General features: G+C 47.5%; 1 protein-coding gene across 1 annotated transcript; it reads left to right on the top strand.

The window, feature by feature from the left end:
- The first annotated feature begins 19,569 nt into the window (after positions 1-19,569).
- Positions 19,570-21,914, top strand: LOC124703408 (beta-glucuronosyltransferase GlcAT14A-like). The gene is made up of 3 exons (XM_047235625.1): positions 19,570-20,173; positions 21,023-21,098; positions 21,272-21,914. Exons 1-3 carry the CDS (start codon positions 19,570-19,572, stop codon positions 21,912-21,914), a joined length of 1,323 nt encoding a protein of 440 aa, XP_047091581.1.
- Positions 21,915-22,633: the final 719 nt, after the last annotated feature.

Below are 22,633 nucleotides of genomic sequence, written 5' to 3' on the forward strand. Positions count from 1 at the left end.
TATTGTTGAGTCAGTTCACCTATTCTTTCTATCTTAGAAGCAAACACTTGTATCAATTGTGTGCATTGATTCTTACATGTTTACCTATTGCACTTGTTATATTACTTTGTGTTGACAATTATCCATGAGATATATATGTTGAAGTTGAAAGCAACTGCTGAAACTTATATCTTCCTTTGTGTTGTTTCAAAGCTTTCTACTAAGAATTTATTGCTTTACACTACAAGAAAAGGGATATTTGTTGACGAAAACCCTGGTGACAAAAATGCATACCGTCATGGATGTGTCCTTATAGGTGACGAATTCATCTTCCGTCATGCATTTAAGGTAATACTTGACGGTATGATTTTTCATCAACAAAAAATCGTCACCCATTACCCAACCGGGAAGGGCTTCCATCGTGTCTGTTAATAGGTGACGAAATCAAAGATCGTGGTGTATGTAAACCGTGATTTGCATATACAACGGACCCACATAGCAGGTAAATGATACTAAGTTACTTTATTAAATATTATTAGTTTTATATATCATGCGTGACCCACTTGTTAAAAATTGTGTTTTGGAAGAATCGAACCAGGGCTTTGACGTGACCGACGCGGAGTGTTACCGCTAAGGTAGATATGGAGTTTTGATCTGGATCCGTAACTAGTCTATTCTACATATTTATTTCAATGGTGTGATGTAGATGTTACGACATAATAATTTCCTTATTAATATTTATGTCGGCTGATGTCTACGTTCCCCCTCCTTTCCTGTAGACAGTGTTGGGCCTCCAAGAGCAGAGGTTTGTAGAACAGCAGCAAGTTTCCCTTAAGTGGATCACCCAAGGTTTATCGAACTCAGGGAGGAAGAGGTCAAAGATATCCCTCTCATGCAACCCCGCAACCACAAAGCAAGAAGTCTCTTGTGTCCCCAACACACCTAATAGGTGCACTAGTTCGGCGAAGAGATAGTGAAATACAGGTGGTATGAATAAGTAGTAGCAACGGCACCGTAAAAGTGCTTTGCCCGAGACAAGTAAACAAGCAAGTAGTAACGCAGCAAGTAGTAACGCAGCAGTAGTAACGCAAAGAAACAAGTAAACAAGCAGCGATAGCAAGTATTTAGGAACAAGGCCTAGGGATTAGACTTTCACTAGTGGACACTCTCAACATTGATCACATAACGTAATAGATAAATGCATACTCTACACTTTTGTTGGATGATGAACACATTGCGTAGGATTACACGAACCCTCAATGCCGGAGTTAACAAGCTCCACAATAATGCTCATATTTTAGTAACCTTTAGTGTAAGATAGATCAAAAGACTAAACCAAGTACTAGCATAGCATGCACACTGTCACCTTCATGCATATGTAGGAGGAATAGATCACATCAATATTATCATAGCAATAGTTAACTTCGCAATCTACAAGAGATCATGATCATAGCATAAACCAAGTACTAACACGGTGCACACACTCGTCACCTTTACACACGTGCAGGAGGAATAAAACTACTTTAATAACACATCACTAGAGTAGCACATAGATAAATTGTGATACAAAACATATTGCAATCATAAAGAGATATAAATAAGCACTTCACTACGCCATTCATAACAAGTGAGTAAGTATTCTATGAAATATAGCCTAAGAGACCCACACGGTGCACACACTCGTCACCTTTACACACGTGGGACAAGGAGTCTCCGGAGATCACATAAGTAAAACGCACTTGACTAGCATAGTGACATCTAGATTACAAGCATCATCATATGAATCTCAATCATGTAAGGCAGCTCATGAGATTATTGTATTGAAGTACATAGGAGAGAGATGAACCACATAGCTACCGGTACAGCCCCGAGCCTCGATGGAGAACTACTCCCTCCTCATGGGAGCAGCAGCGGTGATGAAGATGGCGGTGGAGATGGCAGCGGTGTCGATGGAGAAGCCTTCCGGGGCACTTCCCCGCTCCGGCAGGGTGCCGGAACGCAGACTCCCGTCCCCTGCATCTTGGCTTCGCGATGGCGGTGGCTCGGGAAGGTTTTCCGTATCGTGGTTCTTCGCATCGTGGGTTTCGCGATGGAGGCTTTATATAGGCAAAGAGGCGGCGCAGAGGGTCGAAGGGGTGGCCACACCATAGGCTGGCGCGGCCGGGCCCGTGCCGCGCCACCCTATCATCCGGGCCCACAGGCCCCTCCGGCGGCTCTCGGGTGTTCTGGATGCTTCCGGTGAAAATAGGAACCCGGGTCTTGATTTCGTCCGATTCCGAGAATATTTCGTTACTAGGATTTCGAAACCAAAACTGCGAAAAACAAGAACCGGCACTTCGGCATCTTGTTAATAGGTTAGTTCCGTAAAATGCACGAATATGACATAAAGTGTGCATAAAACATGTAGGTATCATCAATAATATGGCATAGAACATAAGAAATTATCGATACGTCGGAGACGTATCAAGCATCCCCAAGCTTAGTTCTCGCTCGTCCCGAGCGGTAAAACGATAACAAAGATAATTTCTGAAGTGATATGCCATCATAACCTTGATCATACTATTTGTAAACATATGTAGTGAATGCAGCGATCAAAACATTGGTAATGACATGAGTAAACAAGTGAATCATAAAGCAAAGACTTTTCATGAATAGTACTTCAAGACAAGTATTAATAAGTCTTGCATAAGAGTTAACTCATAAAGCAATAAATCAAAGTAAAGGTATTGAAGCAACACAAAGAAAGATTAAGTTTCAGCGGTTGCTTTCAACTTGTAACATGTATATCTCATGGATAATTGTCAACATAGAGTAATATAACAAGTACAATATGCAAGTATATAGGAATCAATGCACAGTTCACACAAGTGTTTGCTTCTTGAGGTGGAGAGAGATAGGTGAACTGACTCAACATAAAAAGTAAAAGAAATGGTCCTTCAAAGAGGAAAGCATCGATTGCTATATTTGTGCTAGAGCTTTTATTTTGAAAACATGAAACAATTTTGTCAATGGTAGTAATAAAGCATATGAGTTATGTACATTATATCTTACAAGTTGCAAGTCTCATGCATAGTATACTAATAGTGCCCGCACCTTGTCCTAATTAACTTGGACTACCGGATCTTTGCAATGCACATGTTTTGACCAAGTGTCACAATGGGGTACCTCCATGCCGCCTCGTACAAAGGTCTAAGGAGAAAGCTCGCATTTTGGATTTCTCGCTTTTGATTATTCTCAACTTAGACATCCATACCGGGACAACATGGACAACAGATAATGGACTCCTCTTTAATGCATAAGCATGTGGCAACAATTATTATTCTCATATGAGATTGAGGATATATGTCCAAACTGAAACTTCCACCATGAATCATGGCTTTAGTTAGCGGCCCAATGTTCTTCTCTAACAATATGCATGCTCCAACCATAAAGGTGGTAGATCTCTCTTACTTCGGACAAGACGGACATGCATAGCAACTCACATGATATCCAACAAAGAATAGTTGATGGCGTCCCTGAAGCATGGTTATCGCACAACAAGCAACTTAATAAGAGATAAAGTGCATAAGTACATATTCAATACCACAATAGTTTTTAAGCTATTTGTCCCATGAGCTATATATTGCAAAGGTGAATGATGGAATTTTAAAGGTAGCACACAAGCAATTTACTTTGGAATGGCGGATAAATACCATGTAGTAGGTAGGTATGGTGGACACAAATGGCATAGTGGTTGGCTCAAGTATTTTGGATGCATGAGAAGTATTCCCTCTCGATACAAGGTTTAGGCTAGCAAGGTTATTTGAAACAAACACAAGGATGAACGGTACAGCAAAACACACATAAAAGACATATGGTAAACATTATAAGACTCCATACCGTCTTCCTTGTTGTTCAAAACTCAATACTAGATGTTATCTAGACTCTAGAGAAACCAAATATGCAAACCAAATTAGCAAGCTCTAAGTATTTTTTCATTAATGGGTGCAAAGTATATGATACAAGAGCTTAAACATGAGCACAACAATTGCCAAGTATCAAATTATCCAAGACATTTTAGAGTTACTACATGTAGCATTTTCCAATTCCAACCATATAACAATTTAACGAAGAAGAAACTTCGCCATGAATACTATGAGTAGAGCCTAAGGACATATTTGCCCATATGCTACAGCGGAGCGTGTCTCTCCCCCATAAAGTGAATGCTAGGATCCATTTTATTCAAACAAAACAAAAAACAAAAACAAACCGACGCTCCAAGCAAAGTACATAAGATGTGACGGAATAAAAATATAGTTTCAGGGGAGGAACCTGATAATGTTGTCGATGAAGAAGGGGATGCCTTGGGCATCCCCAAGCTTAGACGCTTGAGTCTTCTTAGAATATGCAGGGGTGAACCACCGGGGCATCCCCAAGCTTAGAGTTTTTACTCTCCTTGATCATAGTATATCATCCTCCTCTCTTGACCCTTGAAAACTTCCTCCACACCAAACTCGAAACAAACTCATTAGAGGGTTAGTGCATAATCAAAAACTCACATGTTCAGAGGTGACACAATCATTCTTAACACTTCTGGACATTGCTCAAAGCTACTGGAAGGTAATGGAACAAAGAAATCCACCCAACACAACGAAAAAAGCAATGCGAAATAAAAGGCAGAATCTGTCAAAACAGAACAGTCCGTAAAGACGAATTTTAAAAGGGCACCAGACTTGCTCAAATGAAAATGCCCAAATTGAATGAAAGTTGCGTACATATCTGAGGATCACTCACGAAAATTGGCATAATTTTCTGAGTTACCTACAGAGAATTAGACCCAGATTCGTGACAGCAAAGAAATCTGGAACTGCGCAGTAATCCAAATCTAGTATTTACTTTTCTATCAAAGACTTTACTTGGCACAACAAAACATAAAACTAAGATAAGGAGAGGTTGCTACAGTAGTAAACAACTTCCAAGACTCAAATATAAAACAAAAATACTGTAGTAAAATAACACATGGATTATCTCCCAAGAAGTTCTTTCTTTATAGCCATTAAGATGGGCTCAGCAGTTTTGATGATGCACTCGCAAGAAATAGTAGTTGAAGCAAAAGAGAGCATCAAAAGGCAAATTCAAAACAAATTTAAGTCTAACATGCTTCCTATGCATAGGAATCTTGTAAATAAACAAATTCATGAAGAGCAAAGTGACAAGCATAGGAAGATAAAACAAGTGTAGCTTCAAAAATTTCAGCACATATAGAGGCATTTTAGTAACATGAAAATTTCTACAACCATATTTTCCTCTCTCATAATAACTTTCAGTAGCATCATGAGCAAACTCAACAATATAACTATCACATAAAACATTCTTATCATGAGTCTCATGCATAAAATTATTACTCTCCACATAAGCATAATCAATTTTATTAGTAATAGCGGGAGCAAATTCAACAAAGTAGCTATCATTTTTATTCTCATCAAGTGTAGGAGGCATAGTATAATCAAAGAAAATTTTCTCCTCAATGCTTGGGGGACTAAGAAGATCATGAAAACCAGCTTCCCCAAGCTTAGAACTTTCTACATTATTATCAACAATGGTGTTCAAAGCGTTCATACTAATATTACTACCAAGCATGCAAATAAGATTCCATAGGTTTTTTAATTTTCGCATCAAACAATCCATGTTTTAAATCAGGAAATAGAATAAGAAGCTCATTGTTGTCCATTATGCCAAACTAGTGTAAACAAGAAACAAAAAGATGCAATTGCAGGATCTATAGGAAATAGCTTTGAGCACAAACACAATGGCGCCGTAAAAGTATCAGTTACTCGGAACCGGAGTATGAGTGCCTTTTTACCTTTCCTCCCAAGCAACGGCGCCGTAAAAGTGCTTGATGTCTACGTTCCCCCTCCTTTCCTGTAGACGTTGTTGGGCCTCCAAGAGCAGAGGTTTGTAGAACAGCAAGCAAGTTTCCCTTAAGTGGATCACCCAAGGTTTATCGAACTCGTGGAGGAAGAGGTCAAAGATATCCCTCTCATGCAACCCCGCAACCACAAAGCAAGAAGTCTCTTGTGTCCCCAACACACCTAATAGGTGCACTAGTTCGGCGAAGAGATAGTGAAATACAGGTGGTATGAATAAGTAGTAGCAACGGCACCGTAAAAGTGCTTTGCCCAGGATAAGAAACAAGCAGTAGTAACGCAGCAGTAGTAACGCAAGCAATAGTAACGCAAAGAAACAAAGAAACAAGCAACGATAGCGTATTTAGGAACAAGGCCTAGGGATTAGACTTTCACTAGTGGACACTCTCAACATTGATCACATAACAGAATAGATAAATGCATACTCTACACTTTTGTTGGATGATGAACACATTGCGTAGGATTACACGAACCCTCAATGCCGGAGTTAACAAGCTCCACAATAATGCTCATATTTTAGTAACCTTTAGTGTAAGATAGATCAAAAGACTAAACCAAGTACTAGCATAGCATGCACACTCGTCACCTTCATGCATATGTAGGAGGAATAGATCACATCAATATTATCATAGCAATAGTTAACTTCGCAATCTACAAGAGATCATGATCATAGCATAAACCAAGTACTAACACGGTGCATACACTGTCACCTTTACACACGTGCAGGAGGAATAAAACTACTTTAATAACACATCACTAGAGTAGCACATAGATAAATTGTGATACAAAACATATTGCAATCATAAAGAGATATAAATAAGCACTTCACTACGCCATTCATAACAAGTGAGTAAGTATTCTATGAAATATAGCCTAAGAGACCCACACGGTGCACACACTCGTCACCTTTACACACGTGGGACAAGGAGTCTCCGGAGATCACATAAGTAAAACGCACTTGACTAGCATAGTGACATCTAGATTACAAGCATCATCATATGAATCTCAATCATGTAAGGCAGCTCATGAGATTATTGTATTGAAGTACATAGGAGAGAGATGAACCACATAGCTACCGGTACAGCCCCGAGCCTCGATGGAGAACTACTCCCTCCTCATGGGAGCAAGCAGCGGTGATGAAGATGGCGGTGGAGATGGCAGCGGTGTCGATGGAGAAGCCTTCCGGGGCACTTCCCCGCTCCGGCAGGTGCCGGAACAGATACTCCTGTCCCCCGCATCTTGGCTTCGCGATGGCGGCGGCTCTGGAAGGTTTTCCGTATCGTGGTTCTTCGCATCAGGGGTTTCGCGATGGAGGCTTTATATAGGCGAAGAGGCGGCGCAGGAGGGTCGAAGGGGTGGCCACACCATAGGCTGGCGCGGCCAGGGCCCAGGCCGCGCCACCCTATCATCTGGGGCCCACAGGGCCCCCTCCGGCGGCTCTCGGGTGTTCTGGATGCTTCCGGTGAAAATAGGAACCTGGGTCTTGATTTCGTCCGATTCCGAGAATATTTCGTTACTAGGATTTCTGAAACCAAAAACAGCGTAAAACAAAGAATCGGCACTTCGGCATCTTGTTAATAGGTTAGTTCCAGAAAATGCACGAATATGACATAAAGTGTGCATAAAACATGTAGGTATCATCAATAATATGGCATAGAACATAAGAAATTATCGATACGTCGGAGACGTATCATCGGCCGCGGGTGCCTCGTTTAAGTCGCGCCGCTAGCAGACACGGCCTATCTAGGTGATCTTGCTAACAGTCGAATCGACTAGGGTTCTCGTCGAGGTGAGAAGAAATCCGTGAAGGCTCCATTGTGGAGGCGGCGAGACGCATCATCGGTGAGTTCTCCCGATTGTTCGCTAGGTCTAGATTGTTTAATCGAGTTATCAAGATCCGTTCGAAGAACGTTGGCATATTCTTAACCGAATTGTAGGCAATGGATCGAAGTTGGATAACCGATGGCAGTTCACAACAAAGTACATGGCAGGTGTTAGGGATTTCATCAAGTTTGCGCGAGAACACTTGGACAATACGAGATGAACCAATCTTGTGCCCTTGCAAGGACTGCCTAAATCTGATACGTCGGGATATAAAAACAATCGAGGATCACCGCAATTGTTCGAGTATGTCCATGACGTATACAAGATGGACTAGACATGGGGAAGGTTTTAGTGATGACGAAGGGCGGGATAGAAACGATGATGGTTCGTATGATAGTGACAATGATGAAGAGGAAGACAATGGTGATTGTTATGTTGATGATTCGTCTAGTATGATCGATGAACTGAGAAGTCTGGAAATAAAGGTCCTAACCTGCCAAATATTTATGCTAATCTAATTGAGTCAGCCAAAAAAGAACTTCATGAGGGATGCACCACTTTCACTAGGTTGTCGTTCATTATTAAGCTCCTTCATGTCAAATCATACACCCGGATAACAAACAGAGGATTTGATCTCTTACTTCAGCTTTTACGTACAGCTTTGCCACGTGTGGACTTTCCCAAATCATATGTTGATGCTAAGAGTGTTCTTTCTGATGTTGGGCTTGGTTATGAGACAATTCATGTATGCAAGTTTGACTGTTCTTTATTTTGGGGAGATCACAAGGACGATACGCACTGCCATGTTTGTGGATTATCAAGATATAGAGACCCTACTACAAAAAGAAAATCCCTCACAAGGTGTTAAGGTACTTTCCTATAATTAAAAGGTTGCAGAGACTATTTGTTAAAAAGGAAATGTCGACACATACTAGATGGCACAAAGAGAAGAGGGTTGTTGAGCCCAATGTACCGAGGCACCCTGCCGATGGTGAGGCATGGAAGCACTTTGATGCCAAGTTTCATTGGTTTGCTAAAGATCCTCGTAACATAAGACTAGGTTTTGCCACGTACGGCTTCAGTCCCTTTGGAAGTATGAGTAATCCTTACAGATATGTGGCCTGTTTTTGTCATTCCTTACAACTTCCCACCATGGATGTGCATGGATCAATCGAATTACATGATGGCATTGCTAATCCCCGGAAAGTATTCCCCAGGGAAAGATTTTCATGTATTTATGGAGCCACTGATAAAAGATATGATGCAGCTATGGAGTGGTGTGCAGACATTTGATGCATGCACAGAGGAATATTTCCCATTGCATGCTGCGTTTCTTTGGTCTATTCATGATTATCCCGGATATGCCACTATGTCAGGCCGAAGCACAAGAGGATTTCATGCGTGTGTGCATTGCGATGAGAATCCTTGCTATGAATCTTTGAAAAACAAAATTGGATATATTGGGCATCGGTGATTTCTTGATAAAGGTCACCCATATAGGAAAAGCAGACTTTTCAATGGTAAAGCTGAGCCTAGAGATCCACCAAGGAAGTACACACCCAAAGAGGTAGCTGAGAAGGTAGAAAGGGTTAAGGATTTTCAACATGGGAAAAATCCAATAAGTAGAAAGCGGAAGCGTGCAACTGTACCCGGTGAACCAACATGGCACCTGAAAGTCAGCTTACATCATCTACCGTATCGCCAGAACTTAAGTTGGCTCACAACTTAGATGTGATGCATATTGAGAAGAACATATGTGACAATATTGTTGGTACACTACTTGAACTTGAGGGCAGGAATAAGGACACTGTTAGTGCTAGAATTGATTTGAAGAAATTCAAAATCTGGGAGAAGTATTGGTTGAAGAAAATTGTGAAGGATGATGATGATGCAAGCAAGTAACTTATGCGAAGCCCCCGCATCGTGGACGCTTTCGAAGGAACGTAAGAGACATTTGTGTAGGTATTTGGCAAACACTAGGTTCCCAGATGGTTATTGCGCAAACTGGGGAAGATGTGTGAAAATTGATGGTTGTAAGGTTACCGGTATGAAGACGCATGATTGCCACATACTTCTGCAGCGAGTGTTGCCGGCTGGGCTCAAGGGAATTGCATCTAAGGAAATGTATGTGGCTATTGCAGAGCTAGGAAGATTTTTTAGGGAGCTGTGTGCCAAAACCCCGAAAGTTGATGTGCTGAATCGATTGAAGGTTGAAATTGTTGTGATCCTATGCAAACTTGAGAAGCTCTTCCCCCAGCCTTTTTTGATGTAATGGTGCACTTACCTATTCATCTTCCCGAGGAGGCTCTTTTGAGGGGTCCTGTTCATTATGGTTGGATGTATCCAGTTGAGAGAAGATTAGGTTATCTAAAGTCTACGGTCCGTAACAAAGCAAGGCCGTAAGGTTCTATCGCAGAGGGCTACATTGTTGATGAGTGTTTGATTTTTTGCTCTAGATTTTTCACGGATGGCACGAAACAAGATTTAACAAAGATGATAGGAACCAAGACATACGGAGAAAACCTGATCGTGACGAGATGGAAGTATTTTCAGTTGGAGCTAAAGGTCTTGGGAAATCCATTTTGAAACATTTTGACAAGGAATTTGACAAAATGGTTTGGTATGTGCTGAACAACTGTGACGATGTAGAACGTTATATCAAGTAAGTAGTTAGCTTCACTTTAATAACTACTTCTCAATGTTGCAGACATGTTTTATACACACTTTATGTCATTATTATGCATTTTCCGGCACTAACCTATTGACGAGATGCCGAAGAGCCAGTTGTTGTTTTCTGCTGTTTTTGGTTTTAGAAATCCTACAAAGGAAATATTCTCGGAATTGGACGAAATCAACGCCCAGGGTCTTATTTTTCCACGAAGCTTCCAGAAGACCGAGGGAGAAACGAAGTGGGGCGACGAGGCGCCGACACAACAGGGCGGCGCGGCCCAGGCCTTGGCCACGCGGCCCTGGCGTGTGGGGCCCTCGTGTCGCCCCTAAACCTACCCTTCCGCCTACTTAAAGCCTTCGTCGCGAATACCCCAGTACCGAGAGCCACGATACGGAAAACCTTCCAGAGACGCCGCCGCCGCCAATCCCATCTCGGAGGATTCAGGAGATCGCCTCCGGCACCCTGCCGGATAGGGGAATCATCTCCCGGAGGTCTCTTCATCACCATGATCGCCTCCGGATCGATGTGTGAGTAGTTCACCCCTGGACTATGGGTCCATAGCGTAGCTAGATGGTTGTCTTCTCCTCATTGTGCTATCATGTTAGATCTTGTGAGCTGCCTATCATGATCAAGATCATCTATTTGTAATGCTACATGTTGTGTTTGTTGGGATCCGATGAATATTGAATACTATGTCAAGTTGATTATCAATCTATCATATATGTTGTTTATGTTCTTGCATGCTCTCCGTTGCTAGTAGAGGCTCTGGCCAAGTTGATACTTGTGACTCCAAGAGGGAGTATTTATGCTCGATAGTGGGTTCATGCCTCCATTGAATCTGAGACAGTGACAGAAAGTTCTAAGGTTGTGGATGTGCTGTTGCCACTAGGGATAAAACATCGATGATTTGTCTAAGGATATTTGTGTTGATTACGTTACGCACCATATTTAATGCAATTGTCTGTTGTTTGCAACTTAATACTGGAAGGGGTTCGGACGATAACCTGAAGGTGGACTTTATAGGCATAGATGCATGTTGGATAGCGGTCTATGTACTTTATCGTAATGCCCTGATTAAATTTCATAGTACTCATCGTGATATATGTATGTGCATTGTTATGCCTTTTTTATTTGTCAATTGCCCAACTGTAATTTGTTCACCCAACATCTGTTTATCTTATGGGAGAGACACCACTAGTGAACTGTGGATCCCGGTCCATTCTTTACATCTGAAATACAATCTACTGCAAACTCTGTTCCTTACTGTTCTTCGCAAACAATCATCATCATCCACACTATACATCTAATCTTTTGTTTACAGCAAGCCGGTGAGATTGACAACGTCACTGTTACGTTGGGGCAAAGTACTTTGATTATGTTGTGCAGGTTCCACGTTGGCGCCGGAATCCCTGGTGTTGCGCCGCACTACACTCCGCCACCAACAACCTTCACGTGTTCCTTGACTCCTACTGGTTCGATAACCTTGGTTTCTTACTGAGGGAAAACTTGCTGTTGTACGCATCACACCTTCCTCTTGGGGTTCCCAACGAACGTGTGTCTCACGCGCCATCAGCGGCGCGTCGTCGTCCGTTCACCGACGATGACGACGAAGACGTCCCTTCGTCCGACTCGAAGTCCTCCACGGACGCATCGTCCGGCAGTTCCTCTTCCGACGAGAAGGTGACAAGCAAGAGGCGCATGAGTGAGGACGACGAAGCAGGGCCTTCTAACAAGAAGGTCAAGAATTAGCTTATAGTTTCTTTGTTTTTAAATTTGTTCTATAGTTTGTATGTTAAATATTTAAATACGTTTGAACCTGTCCGATTCGAGTAATCAATACTAGTTGTTTTCGCGCTAGTTGTTTTCGAGTAATCATTCGTACAAATTGGGCAATTCTTCAACAAAAAGGAAAAGAATGCAAGGAAACATCACACTGGGATGTTCAAAATGCGTCGGACCGCTGGGGGAGGGTCCCGACGCAAATGGACAATTCGCGTCCGTCAGGCGACGCAAAGCTCGCGGACACCGATTTGCGTCGCGCCATTGAAGATGCCCTAAGTTTGTATGGCTAGCTCGTTTGCGTATGCGGTGTCGATAAATGGGTGTGCACCCAAGCTCAGCGGTCCGATGTAAAATGTTCAGTCTATCATCAATGGGGACGTAAACGGTACTTAAATTTAGGATCGAAATGCATCAGGGAACGTCCCGCGTGATCGCTCCTTCCTGCCTCGAGCCCGTTTGGCAGCGACCCTGTCTGCTTCGTCTTCTATGCGGCATCGCACTGACGGCCTCGCTTTCACGTTCTGCACACCAAATTAATTACGGGCAGCGTAGCGATGTAGGTTCCCAAATTAATGACAATCTTATTTATTTTTTTAGCGTAAGAGAACTTCCACATCGCACATGAAAAAAAAGCCTCCCATATATGACCAGAAGCCTTAAAAGAACCGTTCTAGACTAGTGGATCCTTTACCGGTATCTTACCCCGTGTTCTGGTATGGTACACAGCAAAATGTGACTATTCCAAGTTTCCAAAGCTATACACTCACAAACAGAAAAAGAAACGGCGCCGAAAATTCGTTTATCGGCTGAGTTCTAGCCTGTATGTACTGGTTGATGGACTGTAATGATTCACGTACAGACCGAATAATTTTTTGCCTTATTTGCGTAAATTTCACATGCACTCGTATATTATATACCCGAATCACGAATCAGTTCCTTCGGCTAGAGAAAGTAACGAACTGAAATCGTTGACGATAATTTGGAAGATTAGAATAACTCAACTGAAGTCGCCACGCGAAGACAGAGGAAGAGATGGGCTTCCTTCAGTTAGAGAAAGAGAGCGTAGTGATCGAGATCATTGACGAAACAAGTTTTCTCGTGAACACGTAAAAAAGAAAGTCTTCTCGTGAAAAATGAGCGCGCGCGCATGAGAGAGAGCATAGCGTGTCAAGGGAGCAGGGACGAGTTGTACGCGCGCGTACGGAATATTTTTTGTTTAGCGAAATATAGTAGAGATGTAGACCCTCACAAATACGTACATGCTTCACTCATCCCTATAAAAGCATTACGCACACTCCAACTCTATGAGCATCTTTGAGAGACTGGTTCATGAACTTGATCCGGCGGGTCTTAAGATTGACGAAGTTACCAGATGTCGTTTTCCACTGAAAATTATCTCACTTTTATGAGATACCAAAGTGTCAAACCTAAGATTTAAACTTTGATGAGCTAGGATGCCACTACCACCTAACCAATCAACCACATGTTGGGTTCTCCAGACGGAATCATGGTTGCTCCTTTCAAATTCCCTCTCGGAAAAATACTCACACATTGTATAGATAGCGTTTTGTTTGTTGCAAGCCACCATCTCGTCTCGTCCCAACTTTGAGGACTTACAATTTTTGAGGCGTCGGTGCCATTTTTATTTTTTAAAACCCCTCAAAAGATTCTAAATCGGTACGGCTGATACGATGCATACCAAGCAAGCAAGAGCATTATCCAAGTAATAGACAGATGATGTAGCGTGTGGCCAGTATTTTGGATTGCTTTTTTTGAAATGGGGAGAAAACGCCAGCCTCCGAATCTTATTGATACACATTGCTTTGTTTATTGCAGCATTTTTAGTTTCAGCATTTACAGCTTACGGATCACACGGAGTGCTAGAATAGTTTGGCCTCATGGGCACATAACCGTGTATGCTTGATTAGAGTGAAGAACATCCATCTTTTGTCTTGTTCCTTTTCTTATCGGCAACCGTTAGCTCGACTTTTAACATGCATGAGATCAACAATGTTAGCAAGGTTACCATTTAACTTTGCCTCCGCAGTATCTTCATAACTCTTTTGTGGAGAAGAGGCTTGGGAGCGGACGGGATCATGGGAGTTGCTTTTTTTTTTTTGGAGATTAGGGAAAATGAGACGACACAGTTTCAATTTTGTGCCCGAGTGGTGGGAGGCTAAGAGCATCTCCAGTCGCGTCCCCCAAACCGTCCCCCAAAGCGATTTGGGGCGCGCCGGACAAAAAAAGCGTTCCAGCCGCGTCCCCCAAAGCCCTTTTTTGTCCGGCGCGCCCCGATACGGTGTCCGGCGCCCCGAGCCCCGTCCCCGTCCCACGGGGACGCACCGGGGACGCCGGACACAACGAAAGCGAGGCCAACCGACGCGGGCCCGACCCGTCGGCGGCACAGGGAAAATTCGTCTCACACTCCCGCCAAATCCCGCCGCTCCCGCCAAATCGCGCCTATACCGCCGCGCACAGGGCCTCCCAAAACATATCCTGCCGCCGATTCATTTCTCCTATCCCGCCGATTTCTTTCTCCCTCCCGCCGTGCACCCGCCGCCGCTACCCTCTCCCCATTCCATGGCGCCGCCGACAGCCCCCAAAAAGATGGCGAAGAAAGCGGCCAAGAAGCCGCCGAGCAATGCGACGATAGGGGCGAAAGCGCCGTTCGCGAAGCCGCGGAAGGCGCCGGCTGCGAAGAAGAAGCCTGAAGGCATGACCGAAGATGAATGGCAGCAAGATTGCCTGCGCCGGAAGCTATCGACGGCGGAGCGGAAAGGACGGAGGGCGGCGGAGCTCGGAGAAGAAGGCTCGCGGCGCGCGCAGCACTCGGCGCATAATCGCCGGGTGTATCGCCGGCACCAACGCGAGCCCATATAGTACGAACGTGCCGGTGTACGTTCCGGGAGTCTTCTCTCCGTCGCAAGCCGCCTTCTACAACGACGGCCCCTCCGCCACTCCCGGGTGCGTGACGCCTAACTTGTCGCCGCACTACCAGGATGCGCTGCCGCACGGCGGCTTCAACCCCAACAACCTCTACTCCCCGGCGTACGAGCAACGCGAGCCGGGACCCGGTCCGGACGGCGGCCCTTTCACCGGCCGCAGGGGTCCGCTCGAATACGACGGCGCCGGTGCCGAGGAGGACGACGGGGTTGAGGAGGAGGACGACGAGGAAGAGGACGGGGTGGAGGACGACGAGGAGGACGACGTTGAGGACGAAGAGGGCGGCGAGGAAGAGGGCGGCGAGGAAGAGGACGACGAGGGTGCCGGTGACGATGATCTCGTGGAGGTAGACGCGGACGGCGTGAGGACGAAGAAGAAGAAGAAGAAGGCGTCGGGCACACGAGGCCCGAAGTGGACGGTTCCGGAAGATCTTTGTCTCGTGCGAGTCGTGGGCGACGGTGAGCCATGACTCCATCATCGGCGCCAACCAAAAAGGCGGGAAGTATTGGGCGAGGATCAAGGCCGAGTTCGATGAGCGCAAGCTGATCAACAGCGACTACCGGAAAGTGCCAATGAAGAGGAGCCGAAAGGCAATGTCGACGCGATGGGCCATCATCCGGGCGTCGGTGAACTCCTTCCATGGGTACCATCACGACTTAGAGACCGAGGCGACGAGCGGCGCCGACGTCGGCCAAGCTGAGTACGACCGTTTCTTCCATAATCCGTAGCGCCCACATTGTGTTCGATGAAATGACTCTGCTTCCTTTGGTTAGTTTGATCGGGTTATGGAATTGTACGCCAAGTACTCGGAAGGTCACAAGTCTTTCGCGCCGACGCATTGCTATGGCAAGCTCAAAATGAATGAGAAATGGAAGTTGACGCGCTCGTCGTTGTCCAAGGGGAAGGACGCCATTGATCCGGACGCGCCGCCGGCAACGTCGGCAGGGCGTCCTATCGGCAACAAGGCTGCCAAGGCCGCCTTGGCCGACGCTGCGTCGTCTGAGAAGACGCAGGCGCCGATCACGAAATGCCTCGCCGACGTCTCCTCGACCTTTATCTCCCGCGACAAGAAGGCCGACCAAAGGTGGGCCGAGCTGCTCAAGAGGCAAGAGGAGAAGCTGGAGCTCAAGAAACGCAGGGACGACATGTCCCTGCTGAGAACGTCGACAGAGGGAATGTCTCCCCGGACGCGAGCGGCACACAACTTCTTCAAAGGCCAGATCCTCGACGACATCGAAGCTAAAATGGCGGCGGCGGACGCGGCGGCCCTGGCAGCGGCATCGGCATCGGCGGCAGCGGCAGCGCAGCAAGAGCAGGCTGACGCGTCTTCTACTCGCTACACCTGCGTCGGCCTCCGCGTCGGCGACGGAGCGGACGCACCATGCACAGGAACAGTGCAGATCGCGACGAGGTCGTCGTGCTCGACGGGCCTGCGTCGACTCGGGACACGACGCCGTCGACCAACCCCTTCTTCTAATTTGCATGCACCACCGGTCTGTAATATGATCGCGCGCCCGAGTACTTTGATCGATCGCCGCTACTCTGATCGCGACGAACCGGCGGGAACGATCTCTTTTGAATGCATCTATTTGAATTTCTGATTGGGGGCGCCGTTTGGGGGACGCGGCTGGGGAGCGACGTCCCCCAAACGCGGCACGAACAAAACACGTCCCCCAAACGCTCGATCCGGCGCGCTTTAGGGGACGGTTTGGGGGACGCGACTGGAGATGCTCTAATATGCGTAACCTAAATATTCTGAGTGGTGGGAGTACAACATTTGCAGGCAGGACAGTACCTCTGTATAAAGCGCCGGCACTCTTACAAAATGGCCCTATAGTTCCAGTTTTCCGGCAGTTCACTGCAATGCTGTTAATAGTTGAAAGAATTGCCAGCACTTTCGTGGACTGCCATCAATCAGTGCACCATTAACGGCAATTTTGCATAGTGCCGTGAATTGCAGCACAATTAACGGCACTTAACAAAAATGTGCCGCTTAAACATGCTTTTGCTGGCGATTTGCAAAAATGCCAGCACCAAAGTGCTGCCGTTTGACGTAGTGAATATCGACCTAGCAGGGGTTTTGTTAGTGAAGAATGTAAGAGCATCTCCACTCGTCCCCCTGAACAGGTCCCCGGCGAGCCATTTTTACATCCGGACGGCGAAAAATGGCCCAGTCGCGCCCCCGGTTCCTCGTTTTCCCCCGGATTTGGGCTTTCATCCATCCGGCGAGCCCACGCCAACCCCGGCCTACCGGGGAGCGCTCGGGGACTCCGGACGAAGCGAAAGCGCGCGAAACGGCGAGAAATCTCTCCTGCGCTTTCGTTTCGTCTTCGCCGCGGAGGTGGCCCCCGACCGGTCAGCGACACGCGCATCGTCTTCCGCGCACACATCGTCTTCCGCGCGCAGTAAAGGCTGCCGCCAGTCAGCTCGCCGCGGACGCGTCGCATTCCACGCGGTATTAATCCCCCGCGCCAGCCGCGCCTATATAGGCCGCTCCGCTCGCCGCGACGCGTACCCCTGCTCTCATCTCCCTCCACTCTCTGTCCACATTCCCGATGGCGTTCTCCGACGACGACGGCGCAGCCAACAATGGCTTCCCCCACCGCTCGTTCCACGCGTGGGAGGGGCACCTCCTCCACCAGGCGGGGTACCCCTGCCCGCCGGACACGAGGCCTCCCGACGGCGGGTGGCGGCTAAGTCGTGGCGGCGTACCAATCCCACCGCCGCCTCGGGGTCACGCCCTCGACATCGCCATCGAGGACGCGAGGATGACCATGACAGACGAGGAGCGCGCCGACCCGCGCCACCACCCCGACAACTACACGCGGTGGAACTCCTACTTCCTCCGGCGGTGGGAGCGGGAGCTGGCGGCCAACGACGGCCCGCCGCCTCCGCCTCCGCGCAACAACGCCGCGGGCCGCCGACGGTGGTGGAGCGCGCCGGAAAGGACGCTGGCGAACGTCCTCGCGCACATCGAGGGCGGGAACTTCCCAGTGCTCACGATGCCCCCTGCATCGAGGGCATCGGCGAGCCGCCGCCGGGGAAACGTCTGGCAGCCACGGCGCATGGCTGCCAGCTCGTCGTCTTCCGGATCGGCGCCGAGGCCATCCTTGGCGCCGGTGAAGAAGGAGGCGACGTCTCCGTCGACGCCGGCGCGCGTCAAGAAGGAGCCGTTGTCTCCGCCGCCGACCAGAGGGCGCAGCAGCGGCGCCCTCGTCATCCGCGACCAACCCTCCTCCCTGCAGCGTGGGCGGAAGAGGAAGGCGGCGAAGAAGGAGGACGCCGCGGCCGCCACCAACGCCGCCGCAAACAGGCTCGCCGAGGAGGAGGCGAAGCGCGCGGAGGACGCCGCCGTGGCGGAGGCGATCGCCAGGTCGCTCAAGGACCTGTTGCCCGCCGACAATGCCCTCCCCGAGGACACCGCCCTCGAGTGGTCGAGGCGCGACTGGGAGCGCGAGGAGACGGAGCAGCAGCGGCAACTGATGGACCTGGCCGCCGCACGCCAACTCGCCGCCCGCGCCGCCGCTCCAACCGCCGCCGCCGACGACGTCGCGCGCTACCGCCGTCCTGCGACACCTCCCTCCGGCGTCGCCGTCCCCTTCGTCGACCTCGAGGCCTCGGACGACGAATGGTACAAGCCATCCCCGCCTCGCACCAACGGCCGGTGGGGAGACGCCGGCCAGGGCAGCAGCAGCCAGGCCGCGCCGCCGCAGGTCGACGACGACGGCGGCGACTACACGGTGTTCTACCGCCATTTCGGCATGTAGAGCGCCGTGTTTTAAAATTAGCAGTTGAATTCCCCTAGCCGAATTCGAAATATAGTCGAATTCAGCCTCTATGTATGAACTCCGCCCGTTATATAGTAAATATCATTAAATTTAGTCTATATTCGCCCGTTTTTAGCCGTAGTTTGTCAAGTTTTTCCGTTTTTCAAATTCGCATCGTCATCTTCGCCTGGGCACGCGGCTGGAAAACTACTCCTCCCCACGCCAAATCTTCCTTCAATCCGGACGAAAATTTCGCCGGATTTGAGCGTGGGGAGCGCCAACGAGTGGGGATGCTCTAATGGACTGATAGATGACAAAATGAGGTGACTCAAGGTTGTTTTCCATTAACCGAAGCACAATTCTTGATGCTACCAGAGGGCACTAGCTAGACAGTAGACACCCACATACATCAGGAATATACTCCGTATGTCTTTTTCGAGGATGCCAGGGATACAAGCAACGGGAGCATAGCAAGGATGGGTGCTATGCGCGCGTACAGAGAAGGGAGGCCGTTTACTCACGTCGCCAAGAAGAAGAAAAATGGAGGTTATAGCAGGGTCGTTGCCACTTTGCCGGCAACGCGCGCCACTGGAGATATACTTTATTAATCCTCTTCTCCGCACTATAGATCGCGAAATACTGCCCAGTGCCTTGTTCGCCATAACATGATTCTCATCTTCTTCGACTAATAGGCGACATGGAGTCCAACGACCGGGACGAGCACCAGTCGCCGTCGATCAAGCTCCGGCGTGGCGGCAGCGACGTGACGACGTCGCTGGTCAATGGCAGGTGGGTGATCTCGGCCGCCGTCACCGTGTTCCTGTTCATCGCCGCCACGCTGCTCGCAGTGTCGTCTTCGCTGTCGATGAACCCCATCTCGGCCTCCTTCTACACCTTCGTCTCGGCCACCCGCGCAAGCTTTGCCGCGCCGCCCACGCCTCCCCCCGGCGCCGACGTGCCGCGGCTAGCCTACCTGATCTCCGGGTCCAAGGGCGACCTGGACCGGCTGTGGCGGGTGCTGCACGCGCTCTATCACCCGCGGAACCTGTACGTGGTACACCTGGACCTCGAATCCAGCGTGGAGGACCGGCTGGAGCTGGCGGTGAGGGTGGACAACAGCACGGTCTTCCAGCGGGTCGGCAATGTCGAGGTGATCCGGCGCTCCAACATGGTGACTTACCGCGGCCCGACCATGGTGGCCAACACCCTGCATGCCTGCGCCATGCTCCTCCACCGGAGCCGCGATTGGGACTGGTTCATCAACCTCTCCGCTTCCGACTACCCGCTCATGACACAGGACGGTACGTATACCGTACAATGCATGCATACTTCCTACAATTTATACGCGCATGTTCAATAAATATTTTCAGATTTGCTAGTTCTCATCTAGCTGAGAACTAAGTTCGTGCTTGGTCAAATTTTATACCATCCGATTTGCATTGTGATTTGTCCTAATCATGAGTTGCAATATGAGTTACAATTGAACTTTGATAATATCATCTGATAAAAAAAAGTTAGTTCTCAGTCGACTGATAAATAGTCACACCCATATATTTTAGCTTGCTCGAATACTCTCGCCATGATATGTCTAAATAATGATTTGTCATATGTAAACGTAGTAAGTTGACATGTCGCTTTTCGCTAGTTTTAATTAATCTCTTTTCATAGTTCTAAGTTAACCAAAAGTTAAATTAGTTCTAGGTCCACTCCACCGCTATTAGATTTGCATTGCAATTTGTGCATATGAGAATTTTATATAGGTGTGCACATATATTCCCAATTATACTTGAATTGAAAATACAATTAGTAACCCGACCGGCTCTAGGGGTTCGGCAGGAAGACTGCAGTAGCTGCCGAATATTCTACTGGTGCACGGAGAATTGTTAACAAAGTTAGTTCCAGGCTTGGTTTTAAATTTCGGTTTCAGAAATATTTCAGTCATGTGTATTACTGAAATTAGTGAATTATTTTGGCCAACGTATTATTTTGGTGTATATCGAAATCACTGAAATTCACTGCATTTCGATGAAATCTCACTGAAATTGACTTTCATTCCAGGTCAACCAAAAATTAGCCGCATCCTTAATTATTATTAATTGATTTGGTTAATTTGTTTACACTGACTATTCAAGCTGCGTGTCGATGCACAGATATCCTGCACGTATTCTCGACGCTGCCGAGGAACGTCAGCTTCATGGAGCATACCAGCCGACTGGGCTGGAAGGCGTGAGTACTTACCCCATAGCTGTTTTTCTTATACTACCTCCGATTTATATTACTTGATGCTAATATAGATATATTTTAGCTGTAGATATATTTATTTTAGCACCAAGTAATATAGATCGGAGCGAGTATATTAATTGATCGACCTAATCCCGCGTGATGATCAACCCACGCAGGAACGTGCGGGGGAGGCCTCTGATTGTGGACCCTGGGCTCTACATGTCGACGAAGCAGGACATCTTCACAGTGACGCAGCGGCGGGAGCTGCCGACGGCGTTCAAGCTGTACACGGGGTCGGCGTGGATGGCGCTGACGCGCGACTTCCTGGAGTACGTGGTGTGGGGGTGGGAGTCGAACCTGCCGAGGACGCTCCTCATGTACTACACCAACTTCGTCTCTTCCCCGGAGTTCTACTTCCAGACCCTGCTCTGCAACACGCCGCGCTTCGTGCCCACCGTCGCCAACCACGACCTGCACCACATCCAGTGGGGCAAGCCGGCGGGGCAGCACCCGCTCAATCTCCGCCTCGCCGACAAGGGCCGCATGGTGAGCAGCAACGCGCCCTTCGCGCGCAAGATCGGGCGCGACGACCCCCTGCTAGACGCCATTGACGCCGAGCTCCTGCTAGGCCGCGGGAAGAACGCCACCACCGGGATGTTCGTGCCAGGCGGGTGGTGCGGCGAACACGGTAACTGCAGCGCCGCGGCTGCCGGTGTCGACGACTGGGTGCTCAGGCCCGGGTCTGGCGCCGAGAGGCTGGGGAGGCTCATGGACAGGATCGTCAGGTCTGAGGCCTTCGTCAACGACCAGTGCAAATAGCTACCACTTGAGTGCAATTAATGTGATCATGTGACTGATTTTCTTCTACCTCCGTACAAACTTGAACTCTAATCCACACGCACTTTGCGTCTTAACGCGCGCACATACTTCATGAATCATGCTCATTCTCCCACACCACCAAGTCCAAGAGGATGCGGCACTCCCGATCCCTAATTCTTTTACTAGTGCATTGTGATCCTTACGTGTAGAACATACAAAGAGAGTGGACTTTTAGAGCAGGTGCTTGGTGAGCACCCGTATCCACACCGTCTATGTTGCATCAAGATCCGTGCAAGTTCTTTTTGTTTCCCTCTCAAACAGTTTCTCATTTTTGTATCTCTCACACTACACATTATTTGAACTTGAAAATTTGCAGATTACTTAAAAATAACAATTGAAATGTGGGAAAAATATTTTGGATTTTTTATGTCATTATCTATATATGTATTTCAAGAATTTATTTTGAAATTTAAATAATTTAAAATTTAAATTTGCACAAAAAAATTCGGATCTATTTTTCCTCCATTCTATTTTTTATTTTTGAATGACCTGCAAAAAAATCAAATCGAAATGTTACATAATTTGGAAGATATAAAAAAGACAAAGTGAAAAAAAGTGAAGGTGCGCAGGGCGCACCTGCTCCATTGAAGTTTTCCCACATACAAATGTATAAGAAGTTAAAGATGATGTTTTTGGTTCTTATGCCGAGGGAGCTCTTG

This window comes from Lolium rigidum, chromosome 1 (genome assembly GCF_022539505.1).
Source record: "Lolium rigidum isolate FL_2022 chromosome 1, APGP_CSIRO_Lrig_0.1, whole genome shotgun sequence".
Classification (NCBI taxonomy): domain Eukaryota; kingdom Viridiplantae; phylum Streptophyta; class Magnoliopsida; order Poales; family Poaceae; genus Lolium; species Lolium rigidum.

Coding starts and splice junctions, on each gene's coding strand:
- LOC124703408 (XM_047235625.1), top strand. CDS start 19,570: ATGGAGTCCAACGACCGGGACGAGCACCAGTCGCCGTCGATCAAGCTC. Junction 20,174..21,022: donor CCCGCTCATGACACAGGACG/GTACGTATACCG, acceptor GTCGATGCACAG/ATATCCTGCACGTATTCTCG. Junction 21,099..21,271: donor AGCCGACTGGGCTGGAAGGC/GTGAGTACTTAC, acceptor CAACCCACGCAG/GAACGTGCGGGGGAGGCCTC.